Source organism: Eurypyga helias, unplaced genomic scaffold, assembly GCF_000690775.1.
Source record: "Eurypyga helias isolate BGI_N326 unplaced genomic scaffold, ASM69077v1 scaffold8164, whole genome shotgun sequence".
NCBI classification, from domain to species: Eukaryota; Metazoa; Chordata; class Aves; order Eurypygiformes; family Eurypygidae; genus Eurypyga; species Eurypyga helias.
This window is the reverse complement of record NW_010248174.1, coordinates 1-11,142: the sequence shown is the minus strand read 5'-3', so window position 1 is coordinate 11,142 and position 11,142 is coordinate 1. Positions and strand designations below refer to the sequence as shown.

The 11,142-nt window shown below is 38.9% G+C and overlaps 1 protein-coding gene across 1 annotated transcript in view; it reads left to right on the top strand.

Moving 5' to 3' along the window:
• The window catches only part of GPBP1 (GC-rich promoter binding protein 1), a gene marked incomplete at both ends in the record, with an annotated part of 10,195 nt that extends 1,004 nt beyond the window's left edge, over positions 1-9,191 (top strand). Inside the window, 6 exons of the mRNA XM_010150971.1 lie at positions 449-672; positions 1,329-1,395; positions 3,439-3,623; positions 4,422-4,562; positions 5,033-5,197; positions 9,010-9,191. Coding sequence (XP_010149273.1) covers positions 449-672; positions 1,329-1,395; positions 3,439-3,623; positions 4,422-4,562; positions 5,033-5,197; positions 9,010-9,191 — 964 coding nt within the window. The remainder of the gene's footprint in view (positions 1-448; positions 673-1,328; positions 1,396-3,438; positions 3,624-4,421; positions 4,563-5,032; positions 5,198-9,009) is intronic.
• Between the last annotated feature and the right edge of the window lie 1,951 nt (positions 9,192-11,142).

Here is an 11,142-nt window from a genome sequence, read left to right as displayed (position 1 = left end):
GCCCATGGCAGGGGGGTTGGAACTAGATGATCTTTAAGGTCCCTTCCAACCCAAACCATTCTGTGATTCTGTGAAAATAGAGGTAATGGAAAGACGGGTCTTCTGGGGGAGGATGTGATGACTGAGGGTGGATTCAAGTAGTGTGAGTCCAGGTCTATTTCTCTATTAAGAATAAGAGTCTGGAGTTAACATTCTAGCCAACAATATCTAAATGAGCAGCTACAAAAGAAGGTTGACTTGTCTTAATGTTGGACTACTATCCTCCTTCTCTGGCACTGTTTTGTAAGATTCTTCCCTCCTGCTTATGTGAATTAAAACTTCAGTTTACTATGCTACCACATCCCAGAGTATATAGCTGCTGACTTAACTTCTCTAACAATATTTCAAAAGTAGAATATTCTTTTAAAATTGTTTGTGATTACATTTCTTTAAAATTTAAAAATCTAAGGTCATTTTGGGAGAAAAGAGAAGAATGGTTGGCTTTCACAAGGCAGAAATGGTACAGAAAATATAAACCATCGTGGGGGATACCATGGCGGAGGTTCCCGCACTTGTACCAGCACTTTCCACTGTGGAAAAGACCAAGGACTGCATGAAAACAGTGTACCTGATAATGAAACTGGGAAAAAGGAAGACAAAGAAGTACCCAAACAGTTTGAGGCTGAGGATTTTGTAAGTTAATTGTAATTATAATAAACAAGCTTTTATTGTTTCTGCAAGTGCGGTTTTGTCCATTACAAGCTGCTTCATGAGATTTCACCAGTTTCTGAACATCATATAAGGGATCACCCCTCCCGTAGGTAAGAGGGTGTTAGTTATTTGTCTACTAACTTGTTTCTCCTTTCATGTCCAGTTTTATTATTATATGTTTATTATTGTCACTTAAGTGTTTAAGTGAAACTACAGTTGGGTTCCAGTTTATTTTGGTGTGTGTACCTATTAAATGCCACACAATTACCATACGGGAAATCTGAAGTACTAACAGAGTGATCTTTCTGCCAATGACCCTTTGAGATCCTGTGCTTCAACGTAGAATTGTAGGCTGTAAACGGAAGGGTGAGCTTCCTCTTTGAAGAACCATACGTCTCTGTTGTTCACTTTCTCTGGACAGCTCTTGTAATGGTATTGACTGCTGTCTGAGATTTTTTGTTGGAGAAGAGAAACAAGTGAGCGGTGGCCTATTTGGGTCATGGGGGAAGTGTCTAATCTGTCTCTGTTAAAAGTCTTTGACGGTAGAGGTCGTACAGCTGCTATTATTGTGATTCTTCATTTCATTGGTCCCAGAATTCAAGACTTAATTTTAAAAATAATGATACATTTTCTTTCAGCCGTCTTTGAACCCTGAATATGAGAGGGAGTCAAACCAGAATAAATCTTTAGCTGCAGGTGTGTGGGGTGAGTATTTTTAATGTGTTAAAATTTTAAAATGTAGTGGAGTTTTATAGGATTACTTTTAGGATTATAAAGGTACAGATTGAAATATGGGAAACTTCAATATTATTACAATGTAAGTATCTTTTTCTTAGAGAAGTAACACTTCTATTTGAATATCAATCAGTTGGTCTGTAGATGCAGCCACAGCTAGGATACTTTCCCAGAACAGGTATACATCTTTATTGTAAACATGTCAAGAATTTATCTTCACCTTTATTTTAAAAAGGTAATGCAAGGAAGTTGGGTCATCTAAACTGGTGATGTTTTTGCTAGCTGAAGAGTTTGTAAAGGGGTGCTGCTGACTGACTAGAGCTGTTGGGTGGGTTTGGAGAGAAACCTAGGAGGGCTGGGAAGAGCAAGTTGGCTGGCAGAGATTTAAGGTCTGTTCCTGAAAGTAAATGTCTTAAGCTGTTGGTTGTGTTTACAAATTACTTGTAACAAATGCAGTCGTGAGAGTGGGCCTTGAACGGAACTATAGTCCAGGATTGTTTTCTGATCTCTACCTGATTGAATTTGGCTACCACTCTACAATTCTGTGGGTTTTATGGAGTCAACCGTTTGCCCTTAGGAAGGTGGCAGCTTTAGACTGCACAAGTTTCAAAGTAATAAACTTACTCAAAATAAGAACCTTCCTCTTTATGAAGAAATAATTTTAATTATATGTAAAAGCTACTACTTAAAGTGTTGATAATACTGATCTCTGAATTGACCTGTTGCTTATTTGAAATGGTACTTTAATTAGCTGATTCTTTGTCTCATACTTACCCAGTATGTTTTGCACTCTTAGTTAACATGAGATGTAGGGCAACCCCTTAGTGTAAATACCTCATTGCTAAGAACTTTTGCAGGAGCCTAAACGATTGGACTGCTCTCCAGTTTTGTGTGTTTAGCAGCTTTTATATGAAAGTCAGAAAATACCCTTATCTTTCAATAAAAGAGCAACAATTAAATAAACTCTTTCCTAACCAGGTTGGGAAAAATTACATAGAAACAAAGAATGTTTTACAGCCTTTGCAGCACTCTGACTGTGGCTGCTGTATGATGTGGCTCAGTTTGAGCTGAAGGAGGGCAGGCTTTCCAGGCTTTTTGGATACAGTCTTCATAAGCGAAGGAAACAGCAGTTCTGTTCAGTACATACAGTCACAGAATGGTTTGGTTTGGGATGGACCTTTAAAGATCATCATGTCTAACCTGTAAGCTACAGTGCTGTGGCTTGTTACACCTTGCACCTTGGTATCTTACTTTATTACAACTCTGCTGTTGCAGACCTTGGTTTGTAATTGAAAAACTGAAATTAAGGCTATGATTATTCCCTTTTAAAGAAAGGACAGGACAGGAGGAATGTTACCATTCCCTTCTAATGCCTGTTAAAGGTGTATGCTTCTGTTACATTCCATTTTACCTCATATATGCATGCAGATATTATGAAAAATCTTCTCATAAAGTTTAATGAGAGCTAAGTATACAGTTATCATTAATGTTTTGTGATATCTTTTTTTAAAGATAAAGTCACTTAGGCTCTTAAGATAGGTTTTTTAAATGTAGGATATGGTGACACATCTCGTCTGATGTTTTATAGAGCTGTAGTGTGGAGCATTTGGCTCTAAACTGAGCTGTTTATTATTCTTATAGTGACCTTAAAGGGAGATATGAAAACCATCATCTCTCTTGAAGACTATCTGTCAACAAGTAATAGTATTTGGATTTTATATTTGCGAACAAGAACTCTGTAGCTGGCTTCTTTGAAGAGTATTTTTACTTTCCGAAAATAAAATTCCTGCATTGCCAACTGAAATACTTTACAAATGGTGGTTGTAGAAAATTGAACAGAATCTGTGTTTATCCAGGTTTGTAAAGGATGTTTATTTGTGGAACTAACACTGGACTAAATTCCTGATTTATGCCTGTTTCCTCTGGACTGTATGTCTATCCAGTATTTATGAACCAGAAATGTAGGATTTTATACACATGCATATATATCTGCATCTGCATTTTTTTTTCCAGAGTACCCTTTGAATCCTAAATCTAGATCTCCGAGAATGCTGGTCATTAAAAAGGGCAGTACAAAAGAACTGCGGATATCTGGATTCCCAGTAGTAGGCAGTCTTCACTCACAGCCAGTAAGGAATGGAACTGTCACAAATGTTTATAAAGGATTAGTCCCTAAACCTGTCACTCCACCTGCAAAGGTGAGTCTTGGATACCGGTGACATGAACAACATGCTGACAAAAATCATGCTTAATTCTGAATATGCTTATTTCACCCCTGTGAGTACTGTTCTAGAATATTATGCTTTCAACTCTTGCTAAATGCAGCATGCCTCAAAAGTGAATGGAAACAACTTTTTCTCAATTTTCTTTCTCACAGTAAAAGATACTGTGATTTTATCTCTCATTGTTTCTCATTTACCTTTTTCGAGAAGTGCAACAGCTGTCCAAGCGAGAGTGAGAAGTATGTTTTTAATTTACAGAATAGCAATGCCTTTTGTTTGTATGATTTTAACAGAAAAATAGAGATAGATGCAGTTGGTATAAAAATACCTTCAGAGTTTATACCGATTATTGATAGAGATGATATTGCAGCCTGTTAGTGTCATTCTGGTCCCTTTGCAAATACAACTTTTACACGTTCAACTCTTGATTTTTGTTTCAGGAATTCTTCTGTATTTCTGAGAGCATATGATGGAGTAGTTCTTAAGTCTCTAGCATTTTACATTAAAAACAGTACTTTCAGCTGTTGAAGACTCATATTTTGATTCTTAATACCTCAAATATTAAGGTCTTAATTGCTTTGGAATTTTAATCTTTATATAAAAAATGTAACAGTGTTTGTGAGTGGATGAATTGCTCATAAACAACCTCTTTTCCACGAGAAGATGGGTGTTTGCACTAAATAGTTGAAGTTATGGTTTGCTTTAGCTTAACTGTTTTTTCTAATCTTATTATAGTTAATGACTCTTTAAATTTTTGTTTAAATTTTTGTTTAGCCTACACAGTGGAAAAGCCAAACGAAAGAAAATAAACTTGGGAATCCATTTCCTCATGAATCTACATATGGTGTTGGCAGTTTCAGTCCTTTCAAATCAACTGTGAAGACATTTCCTGTATCACAAAATGCAGTGAAAGAGGTAAAGCAGTGTCTATAGTTTTTATCAAATCTATAAAGTGTTTAATTTGGTAAGATAAAGGGATCGGTAAGTCTTATGCAAATTGTATTAATTAAGCTTTTATGGAAGTTAATGTGTGAGAAATATGGAAGGCACATACTGGCCTTTAAGTACTGCAACAGTTTGCTTTATGCAGGTTTGATTTGGTGTAGAAATGGTGCATAAGCTGATAGATTTAAACTTCTTAACTGCTAATGGTGTGATACACTTCAGAAGGTGCACTGTTTGTAGCTGTGTTCCATAAACCTGCATCTCTGGGTTTATATGTAAGAACTATATATACTGAAATGCAGATATCTTCCTTCTGCTTTGACTTTGGATATATGTGAAACCTGAAACTTCAGGTGCCAGAGAGTCTTTCTGTCTTTCATTTGAAGTTTTCTAAATGAATTGACTTAAAATATTCCTTCTTTTTTGACTCCCTACATTAGTGTAATAGGTCAAATTGTTCTTCCCCTGTTGACAAAGTTGGTCAGCCTCGTTTAACAAAATTGACAAGAATGCGGACGGATAAGAAGAGTGAATTTTTGAAAGCATTGAAACAAGACAGAGTGGAAGAGGAACATGAAGATGAGAATCATGCTGGGCAAGAGAAGGTAGTTTTGTTCATACTTGTTGTAGATCCAGCAGTAATAATTTTCAGAGGATCTAAAACCTACTTTTTATTTTGCTGTAAAGACCTGTTACATTATGGTTGTGGATCTCTAAATTAAGGAAAGAAGTTACATTTTGGTAAATTCATAAAGGTTGTTCCAAGTATTACTCTTCCTCCAGTGCCAATATCAACCTCCACTGTTTCAACTTGAAGCCGTTTCCTCTTGTCCTATTGCTTTTCACTTGGGAGAAGAGGCTGACACCCACCTCTCTGCAACCTCCTTTCAGGTAGCTGTAGAGAGTGATAAGGTCTCCCCTCAATCGCCTTTTCTCCAAGCTAAACAACCCCAGCTCCCTCAGCTGCTCCTCACAGGACTTGTGCTCCAGACCCTTCCCCAGCTCCATTCCCTTCTCTGAACACGCCCCAGCACCTCAGTGTCTTTCTTGCAGTGAGGGGCCCAGAATTGAACACAGGATTTGAGGTGCAGCCTCACTAGTGCCCAGTACAGAGGGACAGTCACTGCCCTGGTCCTGCTGGCCACACTGTTCCTGATGCAGGCCAGGATGCCATTGGCCTTCTTGGCCACCTGGGCACACTGCTGGCTCATATTTAGCCAGGTGCCAACCAACACCCCCAGGTCCTTTTCCACTGGGCAGCTTTCCCAGCAGTCTTCCCCAGGCCTGTAGTGTTGCAGGGGGTTGTTGTGACCCAAGTGCGGGACCCGACACTTGACTTTGTTGAACCTCACAGAATTGGCCTCGGCACATCGATTTAGCCCATCCAGATCCCTTTGCACAGCCTTCTTTCCCTCAGGCAGATCAACACTCCTGCCTGACTTGATGTTGCCTGCAGACTTACTGAGAAGGTGACCTTGATCCCCTCGTCCAGATCACCGATAACGGTATTAAACAGAACTGGCCCCAGCACTGAGTGCTGTGGCACACTGCTTGTGACCAACTGGATTTAACTCCATTCACCACAACTCCCTGGGCCTGGCCGTTCAGCCAGTTTCTTACCCAGTGAAGAGTACACCCATCCAAGCCATGGGCCCAGCTTCTCCGGGAGAATGCTGTGGGAAACTGTGTCAAAGGCTTTACTGAAGTCCAGGTGGACAACATCCACAGCCTTTCCCTCACCCACTGAGCGTGTCACCTGGTCATAGAAGAAGATCAGGTTGGTCAAGCAGGACCTGCCTTTCATAAACCCCTGCTGACTGGGCCTGATCACCTGGTTGTCCTGTATGTGCCACCTGATGGCGCTCGAGATGGTCTGCTCCATAACATTTCCTGGCACCTGACACGCCTGTAGTTCCCTGGATCTGCCTTCCAGCCCTTCTTGTAGATGGGCGTCACATTTGCCAACCTCCAGTCAGCTAGTGAATGATGGAAAGAGGCTTGTTGAGCACCGCTGCCACCTCCCTCAGTACCCTTGGGTCGATCTTGCCTCATAGACTGGTGGAGGGCAGTGTTTCATAACTTGGCTGTTTTGTCCTACCATTTCCTTTCAAATTAGAGTGTTTAGGTAGCCAGAAGTTCTGTATTCTTGGTCTAGTCATAGGAGCAATAGTTCAATTTATGCATATATGAAGAACCTGGTTTTACTTCCTAATTGAGAACTTGGAGGCCTGTACTGTCTATAGAGAGTATGTGTCAGGTTTCTTTCGATCTGGATTGGTTCGTGCAGTGCTTGGCTGGCACCAGAGAGGTCTCAGCAGAGATGTCTCAGCAGTACCAGCCATCACCAAGCCATAAGCATAGTTATCATACATAGTGCAAGTAAGCCTAAGTACTATAGCATTCGGGATGAGATTATTACAAGCCTGTTCGCTCTGAGTGATTTAACATATTTTAACAAAACAAAACAAAAGTCCTAAATTAAAAATCAGCCAGATAAACTTTCCTCAAAACCATTAATTATTCAGATTCAGGGATGGGAAAAAAGAAACAGTGTCAGTATGCATTGCTTATGAAAGTAAGATTGACTTTTCTGACCCTGTTTGTATTTCAGGCAAAATCAGATTTGCTGTAATGGGACTGTACAACTTAGCTGTATGTGTGAGTTAAGAAAGGTCGGCATCTTTCATTAGGCATTCTGTGACTGAGCACCCCGAGATGGGTGTTGGGGTAATACTGTTTGTTTGTGTGTAAGAAATACACAAAGATTTTGATTTGAGCTTAAAAAGATGTTGGGAAACACCCAACATCACAACACCCAAGCTCTCTTGAGCTTCAGAATTCTGATAATAGCATATGGACTTGATGGGGGGTTCTGTTCCTGAGTTCATAGTATCTTTATGATACGTATGTCAAATGTGTTTGGTTGTCCCATTGCACACAGCTGATTTTCAGAAGCAAGTGTATTTTGAAAAAATAACAGGCTTTTAGTAGTAGAAGTTGTAATGCCCTTGGAGAGGTGTGTGTAACACACAGCCTGTAGTAGTGGTTGGTAAGTGCGTGCTTCCTGAACAGGTGTGAACAGATGTTAAACAAATCGCATAACTAATAGTTGTCCTGCTTCCAACATTCATTTTAATGATCATCAGTAGAAGACGTGGTGTGCAGTCAAGTGGATGGGGAGTAACTGCACAACAGTCTTCTATAACATGATCCTGTTGATGGAATTTTAAGGCCTGCAGTAACAGACTTAACTTCTGAAGTAACGAGGAAAATGATAGCAGCTGAATCATGCTTGGAAGAATCATGCCTTATATACATTAAAATTGTTGAATGTTTTTATTAATTTTGTTTTATAATCTAAGACCCGTTCTTCAGGCGTATGATTTAACAGCTGAATGTATATTTACTGGGATACTTCTTAAGAACAGTCTTAAGATTATTCTTGAAAATGCTTCTTCCTGAGCATTCTAAAATTTCTGGAAGCAGACAACACTGTGAGTGGGAGAGAAATGATGATGGTCTTGATCCTGGACTCTGAAGTATGGTTTCCTACAAGTGCAGAGCTGACTGATTGCCTCTTGCTGTGGACAATGCTGTTATATGCCCAGCTTAGGGACTTTGTTGTCAGAAGTGGTTAACTAGATAATGACCAACCTCTCCTGTTTGTTTTTACAGTTGGTAAGACTTCTGAGGCTATTTGGCTCATTACTAATTAAGAATTAAATGTTGTTGAATGAGTAGAATAAAAAGGAACATCCGTGATTTATAGGATTAAAGAACTTTTAATATTTGAATGAACCTGAACAGTCTGCTTTTTAAATAAACTTTCTTCCTACCAGTTTCCTGACTAATAAGTTACATTTGCTGTTAACAACAGCCTGAGTTGTTGTGGTGAGTGCATGTGTGTAGGGGAAACCTGTTGTCTGACTTTAAAAAGCAGTATCCGGTCTTTCTCAGATTGTGGCAGGTGAATTTGCTGGGTGAGTTATGGTGGCTGTGACCTGCCCTTTACACTAAGTAAACTCAAGTACTCTCATGCTTTCAAATGTCTTCTGACACACATGGCTCTGATATTTAATTAGGAACTTTGTCTGTAAGTTCGACAGATAACCTATTATTTCCAGAAGTATGAAGGACAGTTTAAATACATTTGAATTTTAAGATATGTTTGAAACTTTATAGAAAAAAATTTAAGGCAAAGCATCTGAGTTACTTTCTACATTACTTGGTCAGTGGTGTTACTTGAGATTTCTGTAGTATCCAGGTATGGCAAACTTCAGAATTATGAAGTAGTACAGAGCTTCTCCATTTAAACTTAATTTTCATTAAATGGAATCACTGAATTGCAGCACTTGCAGACAGTTACTTGTGAATGGAATTTACTTTAAACTTTGTATTACATAATTGTTTTTGACAGGATGATGAGTCCTTTAACTTGCATAACAGCAACAGTCCTCATCATGAGAGAGATATGAACCTGAACTTTGAAAATGAAATTCCACAGAATGGCAATGCTTCAATTACATCTCAACAGATCATTCCATCTTCGGCCTTCCCTCAAGCAGATGTTCTTTCAAGCTCGCTTGAGGCAGAGCATAGGTATGTACTTTATATAATATAAAGAGTGTTCCTTCATGGTAGAGTGAGCATGTCAGAAATTCTTACTAGTTCAGAAGTCAGAATCTGGAAACACAAAATCTTTAATGGGTACTGTCAAAGTTTAAATTATAGATGTATTAATTTAACATGGAAAATACTTTTGTTGCTACTAGACTCACATACTGATTTCAACTTGCTTTACTAAAAATTTCATGTATTTCCTTGCAAAAAAAGTGAACTGCATAGTGACTTCATCCCTCTGATTTTGGCCTGCCTGTCTAGGAGGAGCAATGCATGTAATGTCTACTTGTATTAATAATACTTTAAGTGCTGCACTGAGTTTTTCCTTGTTGTTAAAGTAATTATTTCCAGTAGCTGACTAGTTCACACTGTCAGTGATATCACAAGACAGTGCACTGGAAAGGGAAAAGGTAACTTCAAAAAAAGGATTGAAACGCTTCTAGTATCTCATAAAAATAGCTGCAGTAGCAGCTGGTAGAGATGAGAATGATCCTGCTTGGAAATCACAACTCAGTATGGAGATGAGCTTGTCATGAGCTCTCAGATTCTTACTGTTTCTGACAACTACGGAATTGCAGTGGTAGAGTAGATAATTTCTTTTTCTAAGTGATAGATTATATATATATATTGTACTAGGGAACTTTCCTTTTTGTGGTACCTTCAGAGAAACTGTCATGAACTCTTAATCTTCCTGAGTATGAGTGGAATGTCAGCCATTTTAGAAGCCTACTGTCAATTTAAAGAGACAGCACTCCTGCAAACTTTAGGCAACGTTGCTTCAAATTTGATTTGCCATTGCCCTAAATTTTAATTTACTTCAACAGGAGCTCTGTGTTCACTTTATTGTACATAATACGGTTTACAACTTTGCTTGCTTGCAGTAAAACTTTCTAACTCATATTACTGTTGCCAAAAATAAAAATACAACTCTCACTGAACTGCATTTGGAGTGCGAGTCTTAGAAATTTTTGTGTGTCTATACAAATGCACATGCTCTCTTTAAAAGAGAGTGTCGTAAGACTTGCATATTATTTCTGCTTCCTGAGGATTTAATTGTTCCTGGCTGTCATGTTGTCCAGTTCATCGTGGTTTAGCCCTGTCGAGCAATTAAGCACCACTAGTCTCTCTACCACCCCACCCACCCCCACTCCCAGTGAGGAAGGGTTGGAGGAAAAACACAAGAGAGGCTCATAAAAAGTTAGATAAGAACTATTTAATTATATAAATGAAACTTAGGGAGTTACTAACAACACTACAGCTAATAAGTAATTAGAAGAACAGTAAAACAGAACAAGCGATACAGGATCTCACCACCCGTGGACGGACACAGCCAGGTTCCAGGACAGCAAGCAAAAATAAATCCAAAGCCCTGAGGAGACTTGTGTCAGTTTCTTGTGTCAGTTCTGGCATATACTTTAGAAACCTCTTTATTTTTTTAAAAACAGCCTTAATCTCCTTTTACATTTAAGGTCAGCAGGTGCATGGTTTTTCTGAAGAAGTTGCTAATCCTTTTGGCAAAAACTTCGCAGCAAGAGAACTTACTGTCTTCATTGTTAAATGCTACAATGTCTTCATACTCAGATAACCCATTTTCACAGCATCTTCACACATAAAACCACTTTCTTCTGCTCAGATACTGCTGTCCCACTTTTGGCACTGGCTAAACCATGTTACATCTTTGTATAATTCAAGCTTAGTCACAAGAGGAGGCTCTCTCGTGTTACTTTTCCTCCCCTTATCCCAAAACTCACTCCTAGTTGTAGTCTGTCTATGCTGAAATATCAGCATCTGCCATTGTCTGAGACTCAATTGCAAAGAAGCCTGCCCGGGCACTAAGATTAGCATGTGCTAGAAAAAAGGAACTGTATGAAGCCATTGCAATCCTGAATTAAGATAGGTCAGCAAGGTGAGTGTGCTGGGTTTGTTGGGA